The following is a 23,040-nucleotide window of genomic DNA, read 5'->3' as shown; positions in this document are numbered from 1 at the left end:
TCCACAAGGCTGATTTCATTTGATTTTATTTCAAACAATAAATCATTCATACAAAATCATTTTGCAGAGGAGTTCTTTCTGGTTTGGTGCTGACGTCAAGCTGAGCTGGAAAGAACCTATTTGGACGACTTAACTGACACCACCTTCTCTGAGGTATTCCCCTGGATGTTACTCAACCCCCCTCTTGGGTCTTTGGATGTGGCAGACAGTTACATTAGTGGTGGATTCAGTTGAAGGAATTTGGGCATCCCTCAGGGTACACTACTGCTCCCCGTGTCATTGGATTCCAAGGTGAGTATTTGTACCTTTTGCAAGTTTGAAAAAGATTTACTTTCAAACAATAATTTCAAGCAGTATGTTTTCAAGTACAAACATGATCTTTGACCTCTCAAGTTGCAAATGATGATTTTTTTTTTTTACTCGGTAGGCCACACCCCGTCCATGAAAAAGGGCACTCCGGCGAGTCGGCGGTCTCAAGTGCATCATGTCCCTCGCCGAGGCCAACCTGGGCTCGCTCTTGAGAGGTCTTCGCACGGATATCGCCATGGCCGTGCATGACGCCTTCCCTCTGGTTCATGGCTTGGCTGACAAGAACATCATCAGTGAGCAGATGCTGAAGGTGAGGCCAATTTTGAAGTTCAGATGAGGAATTTCTGGAAATGTTCATAGTTGGACACTTGGGAATGAACAAACTCAAGTTGAGGTCTTTGTTTTTTCTGTTAGGACACGGAGGCGGAGGCACGGCAAGACGGGATCCACAAGGCCATGTACTCTCTGCTCTCGTGGGTATTGGAGCAGAGCGCCTCCACCATCAAGGCCTTCTGGAGGAACCTGAACAAGGCCTACAACCTGGACAGCTACCCCAAACTGCAAGCATTGCTCCACAAAGCCAGTACGTGACGTGACGTTCACCGACGTTGAGCTCTTAGCCGCCCCGTCGCCGTTCATTTCAATGATTCTCGTGTCAGTTTTTGCATGATGAATTGCCGCTTGATTACAATGCAGCAGGTGATGGCAAGAGGAAAAAGAGGAGCCGCGAGGACAGAGAAGATCAATATTGCGCCAAGACGAGCGCTGGAACTGCAGGTAGAACAACTTGCTTACTGTCTCGCTCCATGGAAGCGTTTGTTGCACTTGTGCAAAAGTCTTTTTTTCTATATATGGCACTATTGAAGATCCTGATACCTGATGTTTTCTTCTCAGGTTCCTCCAAAAAGTGCATCAAGCCGCCAGGAGACTTTTACAAATCCAAAGCTGTCATGGCAACCTTTCAACACCAGAGGGAGACAATAGCAGCCTCTGGACAGGTACCACGGGAATGTAACATCATCCATCACATGTATGGTATTTGCATGTGTGCGTGCGTGCGTGCGTGTGTGCATGCAGGACCACCACAACGACGACGAGTGCGCCGTGTGCAGAGATGGAGGCGAGTTGATCTGTTGTGACGGATGTCCTCGAGCGTTCCACTTAACCTGCCTGGACCCTCCGCTGGCATCTGTCCCGAGGTTCAAGCTTCAACGAAGGAGACCAGACACGTGTGCATGATGGCGTGTCGGCAAAGGTTGCTAATTGTGCACTTTTACTTGTGCAGTGGTTCCTGGTGTTGTAAAGACTGCAGCGGCACAGGGCACCAAGTACAGAAAAGCCAACATGCTTTGCAAGTGAGTCAGTGATATTGACACATTTGACCGCTCACACACGACACACTTTTTTTTTGCTGGCTGAAACGTTTGACTTGTCTCAAAAACGTAGTGGGCAGACTCGTGTGGTTTTTGCCACCTGGGAGGAGAGGACCTCCGTCGCTGCCTCCAATGTTCCCAGCCTTACCACCACCACTGCCACTTCCCGCTGTAAGTCCCCAACCCATGAGATGAGAGGAGAAAAGAAAAGAAAAGAAAAGCACAAATGTGACATGAATGTGACATGCCGCCTTGTGTTTGCTAGCGGGCCGTCCATCTGTCAATCATGCTCCATCGCAAAGGAAGCAGACACCAAATCTTTACCACAGGTGGGTTGCTACTTCCACTTGCTCAATGGCGCCCCCTGGAAACTGGGAACAAATCCACCCCACTGGCAGAGCTAGCTAGAAGCTCCCACTCGCTTTCTTTGGAGGCATGATTAGGGGTTAATCCAATCCTCAAAGTAACGAAAATACAATAACAACGGAGTCAGTCGGCATCCGGGCGCGCGGTTGGGTTTTCTCGGGTCCTTCTGGCTCATCTCGCGAGGTTCCACCTCCGAATTTTGTTCGACAACCGAAGCAAAAAAATCTCGAATTTCTTGCTTGAATTCCGATTTGTTCAAGAACCGGGACGGTCGAAAACCGAGGTTCCTTGAAAAAGGGGGCACAATGACCTGCCTGCTTTTTGCTGTTTTTCAGCTTCCCGCATCGGTCCACGACCCATGCGGCCACGAACAGAACTCATCTGTACACAAAGACCAATTGGATGAATTGGACTCCATCCTTGGAGACGTGAGTGGTGTTCAGTTGCATACGTGATGTAGTATGTGAAGTATGTATTAGGGAGAGGTGGGGGGGCTGCATAAATTAGAGTCAGATGTGCTGAGGAGCATTGCATTATTGCATCGCATTGCGTGGCGCACTTTTTGGACTGCAACTGTGTGTGTGTGTGTGTGTGTGCGTGCGTGCGTGCGTGTGTGTGTCAGCAGGCGTCCCTGGATGGCCTCCTGCAATGGGCTTTTCACAACATCCCTCAACCTCTTCACGGAGGCTATCAGTGACTTGGAATCAATTTTGACAATGACTGCTGACAACAATTTAGTCATTGTGCAAAATAACGACAAATGTCTGTTTTAGATTTTAGATGAGAAATTCTGCAATAGAAGAAATTGAAGTCTCGAAGCATGTTTTTAGCAATTCATTTTCTGCAGCGTGGTATGTTTGATTCCAGTCTCAATTGGGTTGAGGTCAGGGGGTGCCGGCGGCCGTATCTGCTTTAAGAATTGCTTCCCCGTCCGGAGTTGCCATTGGAAGTTGTCCTGGCGCCCGGATGGCAGTTGCACAATCTAGCGTTTAGCAAATTGCCACTCATATGGCAGGCAACAGATGGTTTTAATACGGTGAGTTATGAACGCACTGGATGCCTCCATCACGCGGGAATTTCGATGCGGGATTTTGTTTTTGTCATGCGATTTCCAGAGTTTTAGCCTGACATTTTTACACCGTTCGGTATATGCGAAACATGCGAGGCCAGAAAGGAGAGCTCACGGGATGGCGTCAGAATGTGGAGCAAGTATGCACTCGCTCCCTCAGTTCAGGCCAAAGAGCCGCCATTGCAGCTGCGTACCAAACATCTGCTAACGTACTTCTTGGCTGCCAAACTGCTGCTGCTGCTGCTGGAATGCAACAACATTTTGCAATGTCTTTTACTTTGTGAGAACTTAATAGCATCCATTTTTATTTGCATGTATACCTTTAAGTAGAAGTAAAGAATGAAAACAGTTAGTGCATCAGAGGTCATTTCTTTACTCCTTCTGCTGTGCACAACCAGTCCAACAGAACCGTGCTGTCATGATATTTTGGCTTTCAATTAGTTTCTGTCGTTGTGCCGCTGTTTCTTTTTTCCACATCTGTCTCGTGAGGTCATTGTTTCATGGTTTCCACCTGGCGGCCTCTTAGTCCCCGCCCCTTGTGTTAGCCTATCAGCTCCCTCAGCCACTTGTGCCTTGTCCAGGTGTTTCTCAATGTTTTTAGTTCCCTGCCTTCTTTTCAGCTTTCAGTCACACACTCAATCTGATTTGAGCTCAGTTTTACAGAGATAAAAATATGTCTTAGTGACATGACAAAGTAAGATGACTCGTGTTTTTGACAAGATTTGACAAATTCGGTTTCTTTTTTTTAAGGACTTTTTTTCTCTGCTGCAAAAGCAATGTCACTAAACGGCTTTCGAGGCTCTCGCACATTTATTCACAAACTCTCACTGTTTGTAAACAATCATGTTCTGTCCAAAACTTAATTTGTGACTTAAAAATGAAACGGAGCACTGTCTTCTACAAAGCGAACAGATGGACTCGAAACCGGAGCTGTCTACGATTGATGAGGAGGAATTTGCTTCGAAAGCAGGTAAAGACAAGTTTGTAAAGTTTCAGCGTTGTTTCATGTGATTTCAAAAAGCACATTTGTGCAAGTAAAGGTCTTCGGCCTACTTGATGCCTTGCGCCATTGACAGTGATGTTGTCAATAAAAGTGCCTGGCCACGGCTTTTAAATATTGGCAATAGCTACAATATAAGCATCAAATGGTTAAAACCAAAAACAAACATTTTGAAGGCACAACTTCATTGGTGTTCCTTTGCAACCTTGATCCTTTCTGACTCCACCCCCAGCTGCAGTCGAGTAAACAAACGCCGCCTGCCGGTCAGCGTTTGTGTCAAAGCCTTGCTTACAGACATTTTCAAAGCAGCTTTGCCTTCCATTTGCGTGCTTGGCTATGCTGTTTTCTTTCTTTTTTTTTTCGGTTTCTTGGAGACCTGCCTGGTCAGGAATGTCCTGATTTAATTGTACAATCTGTTGATTTAGTACAACGGTCCACTTCCAACATTCCATAGTTACGTAAGAGCGCTGGTGAAGTCAATAAACTCACCAGCAACACTTTTTTTATCTGAAGGAGACCAGAACATAGTGTGAGCTGAGGGAGAACACACTGTCAACATGCTCACGTTGTTAAAACATACGGATATCAAAAGTTTTCAATCTATTCAGATGAAAACAAAGATTCCAGTGTCAGGGTCTGTCTGTTACTAAGTTTGATGGCAAATGTTGCCTTTGCTTCCTAATTGAAAGTGGCTCGCTTGTTTATTTGAAAACACCATCCTCGCTTTCGTCTCTGCATCCAAATGTTTGCTTCACAAGACGGAGGAGAAGGAATGCGTTTGTCCACGTCCACCAAAGAGCGAGGATAATGACACGCCAGCGGGGGCAGATTGCAGGTTTGCCATGGGCCCGGAAGCGTAAACACGCCAGCGCGGCCTCGTTAGGACATTCCAGAAAGGTCCTCAACTGTGGATTCTTGGAAGAGTTTCCCGCTTGTTTGCATTCCTCATGTGGGACAGCAGCGCCAGTGGAGTGGACTGAGCCTGCAGTCCGCTAGCAATAAGACCAGAGAGGAAAGCCGGGCAGGCGGATGTTGAGCATTCCGGCAAAACTTGGGAAATGGCCGAGCCTTTTACAGATAAGATGCTCACTGCGCACCATGAAACCAAAATGTCAACAAGTAAAAGGACCTCTTGGAAGTGGAATTGTTTGTACTTGAGTTCTATAGCTCGGATGCCAAATTTGCAGTCAAGTTAAGCAGTGACAGCTACTGCTAACTTTTTGGAGACAGACCAACATTGGGCAATTTTGATTGATTTTTGCCAGCATGCTTCCACGACATCGTATCCCTTTGAAAAAAAATGTCACACTGTCTAAATTTGGCAGATAACTAGATTGTGGTCAAGCGCTATCTTGTTACAGATGCTAAGTGAAGTGTACATCAGCGTGATGAACTTAGTCAACAACAATTTATTTTTATTTAATTTACAAGAGCATTCTTGTATAATTTTACGGCATTTCCCCCCCAGGATCAATAAAGTATCTATCTATCTATCAACATTAAGTTCTTAAATGTCCACCAAGCTAATTGCGCCAAGCTAGCAGCGTTGCACTTGGAATGTTATCTCTAAGCGCAGCTTTCTATTTTCATTGCTGAGATTGTTGACAACTCTGATTGCATTCCACAGTATCCTATCGTTTGGCTTATCACCAAATCCGATTCCAGAGGGGAAAAATGTGTTTGTAATCAGTTTTATTTTGTTTCTAGAGCATCAGCCGTTAAGTCATGCTCTTGGAAGGAGTTGATCAGCATTTATTTTGCACGGTCATGAAAATTGGAACTCTCGGTGAAGCAGAATGACAAGAAAATCCTTCAGGTCATCTAAGTTGTCTCGTTCTTGAGAAGGTCGGAAGGTCTGTCGCATCTTCACCCATTTGCGTCATTGAAAAGAGATCAAATGTACGTATGCTTTAGGGAGCCTTGCACAACGCCTCTTTTCTCCTCCTCCGTGATGTATTTTGGGTATTTGGATACTTTTCATCAAATTCTTTCTCTCTTTCTTTCCCCGTTCATCTTTTAAAAATAGAACGAGACAATACGCTCCTTGTCGTCCACACAAGGGCCGCTTTGTGTGGTTGTGTGCTGGGCCCAACATATCTTCCAGCTGAATCATCAGCACTTCCAGACAGCAATGCTGGGGGTCGTCTAGAAGATAAGAAAGCCACTTGACATTTTTGGCAATCTGACCAGAAGGTTAATGCAAAACGCACTGGATGCTGACACACCACTTTTGTTAGTTATCTGTTCGTATTTTTAGTGAGCGATGCAGTGTAGCTAATGCGGGCATAGAGGCTCTCTTTGCATGGAAATTTGGATTCGATTTTTTTTTTGGGTGGCAAAAGAAAAGCCATGTTTGATCCATTTTGCTGCCAAAACAAAATTGCATCACAGTTCCTTACAAAAGGTACCAGAATAAACATTTGAAGCCAATTTTGGGTTCCTCCATATTGCCACTGAGGATGTTTTTCTGGACCTTATGTGAGCATGAAAATCAGCATTGTAGGGCATTTTTCTTAGGGTGGAACATTTTCCGGCCCTCCTGGCCTAAAAAGAGGCCAGCAGTGCAGGACCCTGAAAATGGAACAAATGAAAGCATGAATGTGTCACATTTGAGGCCACTTGGTGGTCTGTCCACCTTTGGAACAATTTGGGGTTTTGGGACAATTTTGCAATGCCTTTCTGACCCAAAAGAAAGGTTTAGAATAAACAAATGATCTCACATAATCTTATGTCTTTGTATTAGACAATTTGACCTCATTCCTTCACATTTGTCAACAGTCAGTTGATTGCACAATCCGTATTTGACATTGAATGCCTCACCAGTGTGACTCAAGCTGACTTTTTTAGTTCTACAGCAACGAAATGGCCTCAGTCCACAGACAAGCGTCGGATACATTTTCAGAACTGCTTGGCAAAGTACGAACACACTGGCTTTCTCTCTCTAACATCACACGGCGTGTCAACGGCCATCACATGCTCTGTGCAAGCTCAGCAGCAGAGGAGCACAGATAGCTATTTGCCAGGGGTGGGTGCGGTGGGGCGGGGCGGGGTCCACATGCAAGCCTGAGGGGGGCCCCCGAATGAGAGGCTGGCATTCTGGCGACCTCCTGGACAGCCCAGTGAGGGGCGGGGAGGGAGGCCGTTTTTTGGGACACGGCTGTCATGTCTTGTTGCTGTGTCATTGGACTGCGGTATGCATGTTGTCTCCGGGGCAAAAGATAGCACAAGCCTTGATACAGCTGATACATTTCTTAAGTATTCTTTGGCAACATGTGTGCCCTCCGGCTTGGAACCAATTGAGCCTTTGAATGGATCGCTTTCATAGAAAAACTGTTGTTCTATTCTAGGAGGCTGTAAAAAAAATGGCAAATTTGAGCTTTTTTCTTTTTTTTTTTATTTACACTTGAGCTGCTTGAATGGAACATGCATAGATTGTATTCAGATAACTTTGGCAATGGAGAACAGGACAATTCAGGTCTAGACAGTGAAGAACATGGCAGGATTGAACACGATAGGACACGACAGGACAGGGGAGGAGGAATGGACAGGACAGGGGAGGAATGGACAAGGCACAATACAGTAGGACAAAAGTGTACCATGGAACAGGTTAGGACGGAATGAAACAGGGCAAGACAGGATAGATAAAACAGCGTACAGCAATAGAAGAATAACTGTCATTTAACTAACTGCAAACTTGGTAGTAATATTAATTCGCACAACTCCCTGTTCCGTCTTCCAACGTTCAAACACCAGGAATGCAGGAAGAAGTTGTTTTGAGTTTGGTGGGAAAAAAGGTCAAAGACAACAGCAGAGATCATGACAGCGACGCTCAACTATTCACCTGATGACTAAGATATCTGCGAGAGGAGGCTGCATATTGCTTGTTTGGATGAGGGGGGGGGGGTAAAAACAATAGAGTTGCTATGACACTCGCTAAATGTGTTGGCTCGGAGGGGAAATTTACATCAGACGTACATGCTCGGGGAGTCGAGCCGACGAACGTACGTGCTAACGGAGTCCATATGTGTCTGAGCGCTGACGTTAGCGCTGGTGCTTGTGCTAACACACAACCTTAGAGGAGAGATAGTAATTTAGTCTTCAATAAACAAAAACCATCTCAGGTATCATGGCCAGCGAGGGGAAAAATGTGGAAATTCCAGTTGAGTGGACAGTGCTGACTGCTGTGTGTTCAAGACAACCGGTGCGGGATGTAGCAAAGCAGCCCCGCAAGCTAACCAAGAGCAAGCTTTCAGATACAGGACATTTCTCACCTGAATGCCTTGGTCGTCTTGAGATGTTGCGGACATTCACCTCCTGTGCCATGCTAAGAAGCAAATGTGCTAACTGGCTGCGTGACTCACGAAGGTGAGCGAGGAATGATAGGCCTATTCGTCAAGACCCGACCTCGTTACGGCCGCACATCTGTTTTATTTTCACACACACACACACACGCTCAACACTTGAGTCACAATTTGAAGTCTGCGAATGTCTGGAAATTCCCTGGGAATACATGGAAGTTGACTTGCTGCGACACGCATACGTTCCTCAACGACTCAACACAACTTCAAGTCCCCCCCCCCCCCCACACACACATTTCCAATTCCCAAAAGCACTCAAACGTACACACACTGGGACGAGAATCGGAGCTGTTGTGAAATATGAACGCATGGGAAGCTGGCTGGGCTGCCGTTTCCTGAGAACAGGATATGGGCCTGGCTTTAGAACACCTTGCCCCCCCTTCATTGTGTATTGTGTGAATGACTAAGTCAGACATAGATGTGAGAGCCGGAGAGAGGAATCCATCCCAGTCCTTCCAACACTATCAGTTACATTCCTCACCAATCGGGTGGTATCAAGTCGCCTCGCTGTCTATTTTGCCCCGGATCTTTCCCACACAAGCCCACCGCTCCAGTATCTCTGCAACGCGCCCTTCCTCAAAGACGAGAGATAAAGCAATGGAAGTAAAACTATTTGGCAGACAAAAGGAACAAAAACAAATGTGAGCGAGCTTAGGCGGGCGTCTTGTGGTTTCAGCTCATTTTCCACTTCATGTGGCTTATCTCAAAGGACCAAAGATGATTTGAGGAGTATGTCAACAACATGAGCCCAAAGTGACACACATGGCTGTGTGTTTTTTTTTAATGAATAAAAAATGAACACACTTCATTTTTTTGTTGACAGTAAATGTCTTGGCCAATAAATCTTGACAATGGAGCACGTCGCTTCTGCTTCTGATTTGGCCAGATTCCTTAGTAGGCGTTTGTCAAATGAAGCCTACCCAAACTTGCTGGAATGACAAACATGTCCACCAAATTTCAGATTCTTTAGTGAAAGTGCCATCAGGCATTTTGTTTGACGTTTCAAGGGGATGCGATCGACTGAGTGCCAAATTGCCACTTCCAACCCAAATGGCTGACTTCCTGTTCAATTTTAGCCATGGGTCCTTCACAAATCTGTGAATTTTGTGTCAAGCGGAAGGTGAACAACACACAATTGTGACTATGTGAGAAAATATTCAGCAGTTGTCCCTTCTAAAGTGCAAAAGTGGAGTTAGTCATGGCATCCTCCCTCTGTTTGAGGAAGAGAAACTGGGCCGCAGAGCTGGCCTGGAAGCAGCCAGCAGCGTACGCCTTTCCAATTGTGTAACATGTACTTTGCTTGTGCTTGTGTTTTCCACCAAAGCCACAAAAAGTGAACACGTTTAACACATCCGTGCCCACCGGGCAGACTTTCTCCATACCCGCACTGCGTTTTCATTTCATGTGTACAGAAGATTCGCGTTCCCCATGGAGCAAAGCAGCCCCGGAACATCACCGAGCCTCCTTCACGTTTGGGCAGTGGATGTCTTCAATCTGTGTGGGGTGCAAGTAAATCTTAAGATTTGAGACCAAGAGGAATTTATTGTGTGACGCCTCAGTTTGTATATCGGATCACCGGAGCGACTTTTTGAAAGGGTCAGCCTTTGCATTCCTTTGGAAGTTCACAGGAAGCATAGCACAATGGAGGACAAAATGGCCCAGAGGCGTAGTCCACCAGCAGGGACCAACAAATGAGGCCAAGAGTGTGCACGCGGGCACGTGCGCACAAACAGGCCGCTTCAATACTTTTCTCGTTAGGCGCATTGATTTTTGCTTCTAATGAGATCATCCGTCATGGACCAGCAACACGTACTGTAAACAATTCGATCACGTGGCCTACTTGGCACCACATTTGAGTAGGGCTCGCTCATGAATAGATTACATCCGTGAATTCTTTCGATTCGTTTGTGATGTGGAGAAAAATGAAGTTGAGAAATGTCGCTATATGGGCTGCTAAAAATGTGAAAACACATGCATTTTTTTCCGTGGAGGGAGGTCAGCTCGTGACTGGTCTGTTATGACAAACATCTCAACTATTTCCTCGTCCATCACTTAAAGGCCGTCGTAAAAAATACTAAAAACCTTTGCACGCACCAATCAAGCAATAAATAGTTGCGTGTTGTCTCGAGTGAAACACTGACACCGTCATAAACGTGCGCTTTCTTTCTTCCTTGAGGAGCAAAGTAATAGACTCTCTTTAACTTGACGTCCGCCGCAACGCAACGTGCGAAACTTCAAATACACGCCAGGCCAGCCTACAGGTTGAATTATTTGACTTCAAAATGAGTGGAGTCGTTAGTTCTATTATAACTACTTTTTTTTTTTTCCCAAACAAGTGCCTGTACTTTAACGTAAGTGAGTACTTCTGCCACCTTTGATGCGAACGCACAGCTTGGCAAACGTTTTTTTACTTTTTTTTTATTCTCCAAGCCCAGCAAGCTCCTCCTCCTTCTCCTCTTCCTCCTCCTCCTGCTTCTCCTTCTTCCCCCGCTGGCTGCTTTTTACACGTCCGATCCCCCGAGGGAGCTCCAGTTGAACATTCCTGGCATTCTCGGCTTGGTCCCTCCTCCCCGCTGGCTTATTATCGGCCCGCCTGCTTCCCCCAGCAGAAGCATAAGCAGCATTTCACACAGCAGCAGCAGTGAAAGGGGAGGACGCGCGTCTCGGTTCTTCAAAGTCAACCAAAAGAAAAAGACGCACACGGAGTTGGGATTAACACCAAAACTTGGATTTCCGCACAGCAGAGGAGCACTTTTCGTTATTAGGATGAGAGCCTGAGCTGGTAAGACTGACGTTGTGCTCATTTGATAACTTTTCTTTCCCCTTATCGACACAATCGACAAACACTAACTTTTCTTTTACTGCCTAAATGAGATTTCAAAGCAAGATGGAGTAAGTAAAGTCAAATTAAAACAAAGTAAAAGTAAAATTGATCACCGCAAACCAGGGCTTCTTTTGTTCGTTTTTACTCCCTCCTGAGATTGGAATTTTGGCCGCATGCGTTTTTTTTTTTTTTCTTGCCTGCTATGGGAAGAAAAGTCTCCACATTTTTTATGTTGTCGCTGTTGAGAGAGTGTAGAAAACTTGCCCAAAATAAATGAATAAAATGAAAATAAAAACGAATATAAAAAATATAATCGAAATTTTACATAAAAATATGGAAATAAAAAGAACAAATAAGCAAAATAAAATAAATACAATAAAAATAATTAAAGATAAATAAATGTGTAAATAATTAAAAATGATAAATGTGAAAATTATCAAATAAATACAATTAAATATGGCTGAATTTCTCTTGTGATTTTTTTTGCTTTTTCCATTTTCAGTTATTTCTTTTTAATGTTGGCGCTGTGAGTCCTCCATACATATGTTTGATAGATAAACAGTTCCCACAGATGAAACGATGTACATAATCTGAATTGGGGAAGAATGATCATTCTGTGGTTTGCCTTGGCATGGCAAGCTCATTGAAAGGACTTGAGGCAAAGTGAACATGGGCCACTTTCTGTTCACAATACACTGAAAACACTTTGGGATGTAATCTGGGTCCAGTTTGCTTTTGAACTGTCACATTGGTTTTAATGGAGTCAGCACAACCTCAAAGTCAGAACAATGACCTAGTTTTCAATCAATTTGGTGGTTATACGGAGCAAAGTGAACTTAGACTACAGTGTGTGCACATTGTCTTTGTTAGGCAAACTATTTCATGCAGTTGAAACTGAATTGAGGCCATTTTTGTTGACTGGGTGCTTTGCTTTTGGTTGGTCTGATCAGTTCTCGTGCAATGTTGCTTAAAAGAGGAACCCACGGCAAAGTGATTGAAACCACTTCCGGAGGTTGTGCGGGTCTGGATTCCTTCAGAAGGGTCTGACCAATTTATATGGCCTATTTCCCAACTTGGCTAATTCTGTTTGGGGCTGAAATCAGATCTCTTTGACTGCTATTAGCTGTCACGAAAAAGGACTATCTGTTCCAACAACGGTTCAAAGCCAGACCACTTTGTATTCACACTGCGATGCCTTCAAATCAAATTGAGGTCAGAGTCTGATTTGCTTGAGTTTGGAATCATGTGTTTGCTTTGTGAAAACACCTGTCTGCTTCAATAATGTGTCACATTCTGTCATGAGCCATGCCACCTCTCAACCACCTCCTCCTCCCTATCTGTAGGTTTCACAGGCGATCGCGTGAAATCAGAAGAAAGCAGAAGTGAATCTTTAGCTACAATCGGCATGACCTCTACCGAGGAGCAGTCCGGTATGGTCTTGCACCGGCTGATCCAGGAGCAGCTTCGCTACGGAAACCCGACAGACACCCGCACCTTACTGGCCATCCAGCAGCAGGCCCTGCGCGGAGGCAGCGGCAGCAACAGCGGCGGCGACATCGGCCGCAGCCCCCGTTCCTCTCTGGAGAGTCTCACCCAGGAGGAGCCTCCGTTCCCCCAGCTCTCGGCCAGACAAGAGCCCCAGGGCCAGGAGCACCAGGGCGACTTCCACCACTCGGAGAGCGCCTTTCAGCTCTACCAGCTCCACGGCGAGGAGCTGCCCACCTACGAGCAAGCCAAGGTTCATTCTCAGTACTTGGCCAGCCACTGGGCGGCGCCGCCCAGCCCCGCCGGGCACTCCCGCGAGGGAGCCTTTCACCAGGAGGCGGACGAGACGGAGCGCAAGTGTGCCCACGCTCGCTCCCTCAGTGAGCAGCGCATGCAAATCTCTCTGGAGAGGAGTGATGCGGCGGCCAAGGCGGAGGCGGTCAAGAGCGCCTCTCACAGCTACCCCGAGCTGGCCTACCACACCCAGTGGGGGGCAGCGGAGAAACGCCACCCTCCGCCCGAGTACTCGGCTCCTGTCCAGGGACAAGGATTTATCCTGCACCAGTCCCAGGAGCCTGTGCCGGCCCCACAGCACAGGTACAAAGAAGTGGCATGATGTGGCATCTTTGTTGCGTAAATGCATACCTGAGTCACATGAGCCTTGTTTTGAAAGTGGCGCTGGTCCAAAGGTGTTGGCATGCTGTGGCTGAAACACCTCACATGCTTGCTTTGACCTTTCCAAAATAGTTGGTTACGCCGGCCAGAAGGCCGGCCAGCAAGGCCCTTTCCAAAAAGTTTGATTTTTTGTTCAATCACACTTGATTTTGCCATGTCAATGTAATCTGCCCGGGGTCTCGGCAAGCGATAGTGCCGGCAAATTTAATCCAACTATTTCTCCGATTCTTGAAAGTGTGTCTGTAGAAATATAAAAAAATAATAATAATCAGCTTTGCTGATGAATGTTATATTTGATTGACATTTTTGATAGTTTCTAGAATAGTGATGTGGAAAGTCCCCAGGTAGCAAATGCTTTCTACTTGACTCATACGTTCCGTCTTTCGAAAGCAGCGCTGGTCCAAAGATATTTGTAAGACTTGGCACACTGCGGCTGGAACACCTTACATGCTGACTTTGGCTTTTAAAAATAGTAGAGTTCCTCACTTAACATTCTTTAGCGGAGCCGGCGCGTCTGACGACCAAGGAGCCGGAATAGAGACCGTATTGTCCGAGCCTTGGAGTCTCCGGACTGGCCCCGACACTCGTACAGTGGTTGGCTTGACTCCAATCCAGGAAGGTGTCATTTAACATAATGTCTCCTCCCCCCCACCAGGTACGTCCAGTCCGGGCCGCCGGTGGACGTCTCCTGCTACGACGCCTTTGCCGGCCTGCCCCATGCTGGCTTGGAGGAGCCCAACCAAGTGGCGCTGCTGCTGATGGAGAACGAGAGGCTAAGGCAAGAGCTTGAGGCTCACCGAGAGAAAACCGATCGAATTCAGAAGGTAACTTCTTTCATTTGGCTACTCAAAGTTTGTATCTTAGAATTTATGGATTCTACGGCGGAAGGTACGAAAGGGTCCAAAATGGCTCGCCGTGTTTGGGTTTCCATCATGACGGAAAAACAAGCTCTCTTGTTTACCGCAACAGAAATTCTATAGCGAGCACCTCAAAAAGCAAACTGGCATTACTCCTAAATTGAAATTTTACCGACTGTGTTTCTGCCACCCGGCGTCGAGAAATGATGTGTTGGCATTTATGCGGGTCAAAAGCCAGAAAGTGCACAAAGAGCAGATGGCTGCGAACAAAAGAGCGCTTTCACTATTTCACAGCGGGCTGCCACCTGCCGCTCAAGCCCCGCCCCCTCCCAACCCCTCGCCCTCAGCTGCGTGCGGGTCACCACCCCTGCAGTTGCTGGCCCCGAAAAATCGATACGGCCCCAAAGCGAGTGCGCACACAATGGCACGCGCGTGAGCGACCTCGGCTCGGGCTTCGGCGCTATGCGAGGCAGCAGTCGCGAGACAACTGCTTGCTGGGCTTGGCTCTGGCGGTCCAACAGCTGTCCAAGATGGAGCTGCTGCTGCTGCTGCTCACAAAATGCTTTGCTTGGGGCCAATACCCACAAGTCTTGTTCAATAGCTCCCATTGCAAATGTGAGTCGGGCCGAGTCACATTTTGCCGCCCTTAAGGTCACAAAAGGCCCAATTAGTGGATGTTCCTGAAACATCATCTCATGTTTTTTTTATCGTTTCACAGCACCGCCTCCGCCTGGTTGGAAAACGTGGCTTGTGTACCGCAGTGGAAACAACTTTTTTAGTACCTCGGCCAATCTGTAAAATATCTGCGGCGTTATGTCACATGGCTCTGGCCTTGTCTCAGCTGAAAAGAATGATAACTAGCAGGGGTGGAAAGATTTCTCCCCTCTTTTTAGGCCACAGCTCTCGGTAAACATGACGTTGGATGTCGGTTTTTATTTGGGAGGGGGCGGGGGGACATTTCCACAGGGCAGGCAGAGGCATGCACACCTTTCTTGAGCTGGCAACCATCCACGGTCCGCTGTGTGCTGCTCTTTGTGTGTGTGCGTGTGTGTGCGCGCGCGAACGGTGGCTATCAGCCCTCAAGAATGTCGATATAAATCAGTCTCACAGGGAGTGGTGCGGCCTTAAATTCCTTCTGGGAAATCTAGCATGTGCGCACAAACACACAAATTGAAATGTGCGTACATAAGTACATATATCCTTTATGTTCTTTGTCGCTCTACCTTTCTGCTTACATTTTTTTCCCCCCTCATACTATCGTCGGTTTAACATGCTAAAGGAAGTTTCAAAATGTGTCTATTTTCATGAAAAGAAAAGAGAAATTTATACCAGGACGTGGAATGTAGTATGTTTATTTTATTGTCAACAAAAATCATTGCTAGTTATTTTGTAGACCCTGCAAGCTAAGGGCCCCAGTTTGAGAAGCTCCTTTCTGCGTCGCATAACAACAAAAAGCAGCATTCCAGTTCCTCCCTGACAGGTCAGAAGGTTAACCGAAAAATTCCTTGTCTATTTCTGTCCTCCTCCCAGTTGGAGCAGGAAATCCAGCGCATTTCCGAGGCCTACGAGAAACTCATGCAGGGCAGCAGCAAGCGAGAGACTCTGGAGCAGACGCTGAGGAGGAGGCTGGTGGACGAAATCCGCCGGCTGCAGGATTTCAACCGGGACCTGAAGGAGAACTTGGAAAATGCCCGCACGCACGTGGCCAAAGAAGTGCAGGTGGCCGATCACAACCAGCACATCATGGCCAAACTCCTAGAGCAAAGTGAGTGACAAAGCGTCATACTTAATGTGTGCTCTGAGCGATCTGGAGATTTTATTTTCATCGCTGATCTCCAAAAATTCATATATTTCATATTTCAAATTACAAAGGTATGTTTAGAAGCAGTTTGTAGCGGGAATTGAGACCGTTTATGTAGCGGGAATTGAGACTGTTTACCTAAGCTAACAGTTAGCTGAGTTTCTTCCATTTGTTTTCCGTTTCTTCTTTGTTGTATTTTGGGCAAAAATCTGCGTGTGCAACCCGTGCACTGGGGTAACGCCATTATAATCAACATTTTCGATTGGATTAAAACGGTGCACACATTCAGGAATTTTCCTTGCGTAACCTCCATATCCTCTTTGGAAGGCTTTAGAACATTCAAGGCGGCTCTTGAAGTGAAATGAGGTGACAGGAAAGCCTCCTGTTGTTGAGGCGCTCCACCCCATCAAGTCGTAGTCGAGCGTCCGTGTTTGTGAGGCCTCGATGAGGAACGCCAAAGCGCTCCCTCGCTATGTGGGTCAAAGGGATGGGGTGGCTTTCCCCCCGTCTTTCCCTCTGTCCTTCTCTCGGCATTCCGCAAGTGCTTTGCTAAATGAACGCGGGCCACCGTGGAGAATGTTTTTTTTTCTGCTGGCTTGGAGGGAAAATATTTTTGAGATTCTAAAAGTGGGGTGTCAAACTTACATTTGCACAGGTATGCTTGCGTATAAAGACAAACAATGAATAAAGACAATAAAGAAAGTAAATATGACAGGAATAGTTTTGGAAATTCACTTCAGATACCTCTTTTATTTTCTATTATTTTATGATTTATCTGGCATTTCGACACACATGGTAGTTAGTTGTGTTTACTTGTAATGAAGATTATGAGGGGGGTTCTTGTGAAACTCACTGGACCTAAACATTTTGAAAGCCCGTGTTGTGGACTCTTAATGATGCTTTTGTCTTCCTTGGCAGACGAAGAGCAGAACGCGGAACGGGAGCGCATGGAGCGCGAAGCCGAGCGACTGCGTGCGGCGGCCGAGGAGCAGAGCGTCCGCAGTAGGAGGCTGGAGGAGGCCCTGGAGGCAGCCCGGGGGCGAGGCCGGCAGCTGGAGGAGGAGCTGCGGCGCAAGAGGGCCTATGTGGAGAAGGTGGAGCGGCTCCAGAGCGCCCTGGCTCAGCTGCAGTCCACCTGTGAGAAACGTGAGCGCCTGGAGTTCAAGCTCAGGACGCGCCTGGAGCAGGAGCTCCGCAGCTTGAGGGCTCAGCAGGTAGCTTAGCTCAGATCAGCCGCGACGCTCGGCAATTTCGCTCGGGTACTCAATGAAAGACAATAATATGGATGGCAAAGTCACAAGTCCCGCTATTTTCTTCAACAGCGCCAGTCGCAACCACCTGGCGTGACCATGGGTTCCCTCCAAGAGCGTCTGCGGGAGCGCGAGGAACGCATCCTGGCGCTGGAGGCCGACATGGTGCGCTGGGAGCAGAAGTACCTGGAGGAGAGCACCATGAGACAGTTCGCCATGGAGGTGGCTGCCACCGCTGCTGCGCAGAGGTACCCGCTGCGCCGTCTGCCAATTTTTTTAACTCCCTAAGATAGACGAATCTAATGATAAGACAAAATTCCCCTCAACAAAAAAAAAAAATCTGCACTCACTGTATAGTACAAAGAAATAAACACAATAACCTAGCTTGTAAGCCAAGGTACACATGACATTAAGAAGTGTGTGAAGTCCAGCTTAGTGGTGATTAACAAACCGCTTCAGGTTTTTTTTTTTTTTTTTATAAACACTGCCTCTTATTCTAATAAAACCAAACATGACCCACAATAAAAACCCACAAGAAAAAGTGACAACTGTGGAACATAACACACTAAGTTAAATGCTTGAAGATGCAACTTAGCATTTGAAATAGTTTTGTAATAAAAAAAAATATATATATAGGAAATCCCTCACTGAAATTGTAAATACACTTTAATTTAAAAAAAAAAACCACTAGTTTTTGATGAAAAACAAATACCTTATGTTTAAATGTTACACGATATGACAATCCTTTTCATAAATATCATATCTCTAACCTCTTGCTAATGCTAACACGGCAGGCGAAACTTAGCTCCTCTTCCATGTACAGGGCTCTTTGATTGTTACAGAAATAATTTGTGAGGGTTTGCAAAAGTGCAAAGGGTGCTAAAAGGTCATTTGTGGCCATTTTTGCAGAGACACCACCATCATCAACCACTCGCCTTGCCACTCCTCCAATAACAGTTTCAACGAAGACCTGCCAGTTGCCGACTTTCGGAATCAGGAAATGGAGAACAGGTGGGGACCGTTGCGGAGAACCTTTTGGCCTAATGTTGCTACGCTAGCCAGAAGCTGATGTGCATCCTCCATTTTGTCTCTCAGGATCCGTGCTCTCTACGCTCAAATCTTGGAAAAAGACGCCGTGATCAAGATCCTCACCCAGCGGCTGCACCAGGACCAGGGGCGCAAGGACGAGCAGAGCCCCCGCACCAACCTCCTGAGCGTGGCCGGCGCGCCCCTGAGGCTGGCCTGCTCCACGCCCTCCATTTTTACAGCCAAGACTGCAGCCAAGAGTCGAGGTGAGGAGCCATTTCCACGTCGATCCCTAATTTAGGCTTGGATTAACAGAAGATGACTTGTTGAGGAATTCTGAGCCGAGTTTACTTTTCCACCTCCCGATTTAAACCCTGATGTCATTTCCGTAGGTAAGAGTCTGTCCGACGACCAGACGTTGCCATTTTCCGCTCAGTCGGAGCCCAACATGCTGGAACGGCAGACTGAGGCAACCAAAGGCAGCGAGGCCGCCGGCGTCAGCAAGCTCAGCGCCGGTGAGTAACCACCCAAATATGTGCCTCGTAAACACAAGGAGCTTCACTCTGCGTTTTTTTAAAAAACATTTTTTTATGTTGTTTTAAGTGTTGCATGAGGGACTACCGCACGTTTTTGGAATCAGCACTATAAAAAAAAAAAGTGGCCATGATGGCCACTCTTGTTGTTAAAGCACGCTGAGGCTTCTGAGAACTTAAGAAATGATGAACATCTTGCCGACTGAGCACATTTTTCCACGAAAGCCCATTGGAGTGTGGAAAAGCTGTTAACCTTTAGTCACTGATAGCAGATCGACCTCCGCTTTGCCCGACGTTTTCTTTTTTGTTCCCAACATATTTGTACACGTAATCAGACAACGGAAGAATGCGATTTCGGTAGGTTGTAAAAAAAAAAAACGTTCACTTGGGCAAATATGCTATTAGGCTAGCAAAATGTAACTTTGTACCAATGATTGAGCAATAATTTGGTTTGATCTTCCCAGTTGAGTAAACTGATTTAGGTTTTTGGGGGGCAAGTTGGCCATTTCTTCCGGTTCCTAATCGAAATGATCCAATTTTTCCACAGATAAGACAACGCCAAAGAAGTTGCTATTAAACCCTTTCAGAGGCCTGGAGGAGTTGGAGTCGGAAGCCGTGGAGATCTTTATCTAAAAGGAGCCAACGGTGTGAGGAAGAATTCCCAACATGTGTGAAGTCTGTCACAGGAAGAAGATATCGGACGTAAGAGGGTGGGAAAGAAAAGAAACGGGGCTGCTTTTGATGAGGAAGAGCCGTGCTCTCACTCGCGGCCGCAGGCGGTCGCTCGCTCGCTCGCTCGCTCGGCCCAGGACTCTTCCCAGGTACTTGGACAGTATTTTGGATGGAGCTTGGCGCGTGGAGGCCAACATATTTATAAAATTGCTGCTTCCTTCCAATTGAATTTCCCCAATCCAGTGAATGACAAAGCTGCGTATTTAACTTTCCAAATATGCGCCGTCTGTCTCTTACTGTAAATATTGTAAATATTCAGCATTCCCAACCCACCGACAAAATGTGGATATTTTGTTTTGTTAACCTGAGTAACCTCAATGTCGTCCCAGTTGCTCACTAATTTATGACAGAAACACTGTTGAGTCACTCGAGTTTTGCGCGTTTCCAACGTCTTGGCAGCTGGTTCTGCTAAGGCCGACAAACACGTGAACGGATGTGATTTGTTGTATAAACGTATCTTTTCTTTCTTTTTTCTTTTCAAAACTGACACAGACCTGATGTTGTTTGTAAATGTGTGTGAGGAGGCTTGAGCTTAAACGTAGGTGGTTAGCTAGCGTGCACTCTCCCCTCATGCGAGCGTTCGGCCGGTCCGAATGCCGTTTGGGGGAGGCTTGACAAACGACAAGGTGTTTTGTGTTTACTGTGAGCTTCTGAACTAACAAACACAGGTTACTAATTATTATTATTGTTATTAAGTATATTTTTATTCAGAGATCTGTATTATTATTATTGTAGATAATAAGAGTGCTTTGAGCAGGACGCCAAAGAGTTAATGTATGTTGTTGTTTTTTTTAAGTTATGTGCCGACAATCGCGGTCAAAAAGTTGGACACAACCGAGCGAGTATTGACTTCCAGCAGTCATTTCTGTCAAAGTTTGCAGCGTTATGAAGGTTTTAACAGCTGAATTTCACTCGACATTTCATAAAGCAATAAAATATTTGAATTTACAAAAGCTGCTTTGGAATCATTCCAGCCACGCTCGGTGCTCACAAAAGCAATGAGTCGACCAGTCAAGGAGACGCTTGTGCTGTGCTTAAAAGGTATCAATGATGTCATTCATCGACTTCACTATAATAATTGGACTGGAATTGAGCACCGTACAACCAACGTCAATCTGGTGTCTGTTAAAGTTTATTCTGACTGATTCTTCTTCTCTTTCTTGAATTCCCACGATCTGGTCAAAAAATGGTCAGGGCAAAGAATCGGTCGGAAGTGGTTCAACCTGACGTCAACCTCGACTCATTCAAAATAAGTTGGATGACCTTTGATTGCCAGGGTGTCCTCATGTTTTTGTGACCTTTCGGCGCAGGCTTATAAAAAGAAGCCGGAGCGTGCCAAATCCTCCCTATTCTCGTCCACCAAATGGTTGCTGCCTCACGTTGATAGCGTACATCCTCATTCCAGCGCTGAGCATGAGAAGCAGACTCATTCCTCATTCGTGACGAGCAGATCCGCATTCTTGTCAGTTCTCGGGGCGGCCTCCTTGCCACCCGAGCGAGGTGCGTGCTCGTCGTGCTCGGCATTCCCTTTGCAACACCTTATACGGGACAAAGGAAGGCGCTCGGCCCCTCCCGGATTAGCCACTCGTGCTATTTGAAATTCCTCCGCCCGGTACCTCGACCTTCGCCGGCAACATGTGCTGCATTCCTACACACAAATGTTTTTCTTTTTTTTGATACACCGGGCCGCACCCACCCTGAACGTTTAGAATCTATTTTCAAGAGTCGAGCTAGAAGATAGGATTTGAGATGGTTGAATTTGGAGCCCTGTTGTTTTGGTTGAAATGGTACGCCCTAACGGTTTCGGGTTTGGGCCGAGCCTCAATCGTCACCGTCGATGACGCATAAACATGACTCATTGGTTTAAGGCCCGTAAAGTCGCGGCAAAGTGAAAATTAAAATGTTGTCTTAAATTTGACACGCGTGAAGAGTGTTGTTAACAACCCCGTCAATTTGAATGATTTAAAAAGAAAAAGAGAGCACCACCATTTTTTCCAAAATGGATTTTGATCCAGCGGGAGTGTTGGCAGACTGCGGTCAACCCACGCCCCGATCAATTGTTGACTGTCAATCAAATCAACTCCTATGACCAAAACCTAAGGTGCTACTTGAGCAAGCTAGCAACTTTAATTTTTAACTGTCAATCAAATCCACTCCTATGACCAAAACCTAAGGTGCTACTTGAGCTACCTAGCATCATTTTATCAATCCATATCGCTAACTTAATTGAATCCCACAGAAAGCTAAAGTTGTTTGAACGTCATGTGAAGACTTAAAAAATAACATTCCGTTGTTTGACTTTTTACTTTTACTTGAGCCCTATTCCTATCCTAAAGTTACGATAATCAGCTCTAACCGAGTAGAAAAATGACCCCTAACACACTCCATACTGCGAGATAATCGCTCCGAGACGTGATAATCCGGACTTTGTTGACACTGCATGTGGACCCTGCTGGGTCCAGCAGACTCCAATACTGTCGCTGTTACTAAACAGATGGCGAGCGTGTCAAACGGGTCGGAACCTGGAGCGAGGAGGAGGCTTGAGAAGGAGGCTCGAGGATGCGGCCGAATGGCAAGTGCAACAATCTTATTTCTGAACTTTTGTGCGCTCTTATCTGACTGACTGACAACATTGCTTAGTTCCTGGCCAACATTCCTCGGCAAAGGTGAAAGGCAGCGGACATGTCACAACCGCCTTCTCGCTCTTTCTTTCCCATGACGAAGCGAGATTGAACGCTGAGATGGGAGCCACAAGTTGAATTCCATTGTGCTCCAACATAGAGTAAAAAAAAAATGTTTTCTACGTTTGTCCTTCTCCGGCCCGGTCATATGTGAAATTCTTCCGTATCACAATCACCATGAAAGGAATTGGAGCGTTGTCGAGTGAAGCGTGCAAGTGATCTTCTTCTGGAGATTGTTATCTCCTTGTTTACACTTGTGAAGCACATTGCAGAGGATTCCAATTCTCCTTTCAAGGCGAATTGAAAGGTGAAAATATTTGAGCCTTCGTTCACGTCGCTCTCTCTCTCTCTCTGACAGCGGGCGGCACATTTCATTCCAGAATGCCTTCATGGTCTTACGATTTCATTGAACCCACATTCCGATTCATCTTGGGTGGAATGAAGCAAAGCAGGCCCAGAACAAAAGCAAGACCAAACTTTGTGACACTAGAGGTACCACTCTTTACCCCTGAATGGCCTCATTGTCTTAAGATGTCATTGTTCTCGTACAGGTTCGAGAGAGACTGCCGGGAATGCCATCGCTTCGATGACAGCCTCAAACACAGGAGTTGTTTTGGACACAACAGCACATGGTTGGCCAAAGGTGGGTTGGGGCACTTCTGAATAACACTGCTGCCTTCTGTATGTTGCCATGGATTTGA

The 23,040-nt window shown here is 46.3% G+C and overlaps 2 protein-coding genes across 4 annotated transcripts; both read left to right on the top strand.

Moving 5' to 3' along the window:
• The first annotated feature begins 651 nt into the window (after positions 1-651).
• Positions 652-3,465, top strand: aire (autoimmune regulator). Of its 2 annotated transcripts, none has more exons than XM_049747465.2 (9): positions 652-892; positions 1,009-1,086; positions 1,204-1,307; positions 1,387-1,508; positions 1,595-1,664; positions 1,756-1,853; positions 1,948-2,011; positions 2,384-2,476; positions 2,674-3,465. In XM_049747465.2, the coding sequence occupies exons 1-9, from the start codon at positions 766-768 to the stop codon at positions 2,743-2,745; spliced, it is 828 nt and encodes a 275-aa protein (XP_049603422.1). In that variant the 5' UTR covers positions 652-765; the 3' UTR covers positions 2,746-3,465. The 2 variants fall into 2 exon arrangements, with proteins under 2 accessions (XP_049603422.1, XP_049603420.1); XM_049747463.2 differs by having other exon boundaries at positions 1,006-1,086.
• Positions 3,466-3,788: 323 nt separating this feature from the next.
• On the top strand, positions 3,789-20,611 carry LOC125985000 (angiomotin-like 2a). Of its 2 annotated transcripts, XM_049747413.1 has the most exons (11): positions 3,789-3,811; positions 4,023-4,087; positions 12,643-13,381; positions 14,115-14,283; positions 15,847-16,081; positions 17,036-17,331; positions 17,440-17,615; positions 18,277-18,378; positions 18,463-18,659; positions 18,786-18,908; positions 19,474-20,611. In XM_049747413.1, the coding sequence occupies exons 1-11, from the start codon at positions 3,804-3,806 to the stop codon at positions 19,557-19,559; spliced, it is 2,196 nt and encodes a 731-aa protein (XP_049603370.1). In that variant the 5' UTR covers positions 3,789-3,803; the 3' UTR covers positions 19,560-20,611. The 2 variants fall into 2 exon arrangements, with proteins under 2 accessions (XP_049603370.1, XP_049603372.1); XM_049747415.2 differs by lacking the exons at positions 3,789-3,811; positions 4,023-4,087 and adding an exon at positions 10,961-11,257.
• The last annotated feature ends 2,429 nt before the right edge of the window (positions 20,612-23,040 follow it).

The sequence above is a fragment of the Syngnathus scovelli genome, chromosome 17 (genome assembly GCF_024217435.2).
Source record: "Syngnathus scovelli strain Florida chromosome 17, RoL_Ssco_1.2, whole genome shotgun sequence".
Classification (NCBI taxonomy): domain Eukaryota; kingdom Metazoa; phylum Chordata; class Actinopteri; order Syngnathiformes; family Syngnathidae; genus Syngnathus; species Syngnathus scovelli.
This window is presented reverse-complemented; position numbering and strand designations above follow the sequence as displayed.

Excerpts from the sequence above, each read along its gene's own strand:
- aire (XM_049747463.2), top strand. The coding sequence starts at position 766 with ATGTACTCTCTGCTCTCGTGGGTATTGGAGCAGAGCGCCTCCACCATC. Across the intron at positions 1,087-1,203 it reads GACGAGCGCTGGAACTGCAG|GTTCCTCCAAAAAGTGCATC; the intron begins GTAGAACAACTT and ends TTTTCTTCTCAG. Across the intron at positions 2,012-2,383 it reads ACACCAAATCTTTACCACAG|CTTCCCGCATCGGTCCACGA; the intron begins GTGGGTTGCTAC and ends GCTGTTTTTCAG.
- LOC125985000 (XM_049747413.1), top strand. Across the intron at positions 18,379-18,462 it reads AATCAGGAAATGGAGAACAG|GATCCGTGCTCTCTACGCTC; the intron begins GTGGGGACCGTT and ends TTTGTCTCTCAG. Across the intron at positions 18,909-19,473 it reads CGTCAGCAAGCTCAGCGCCG|ATAAGACAACGCCAAAGAAG; the intron begins GTGAGTAACCAC and ends ATTTTTCCACAG.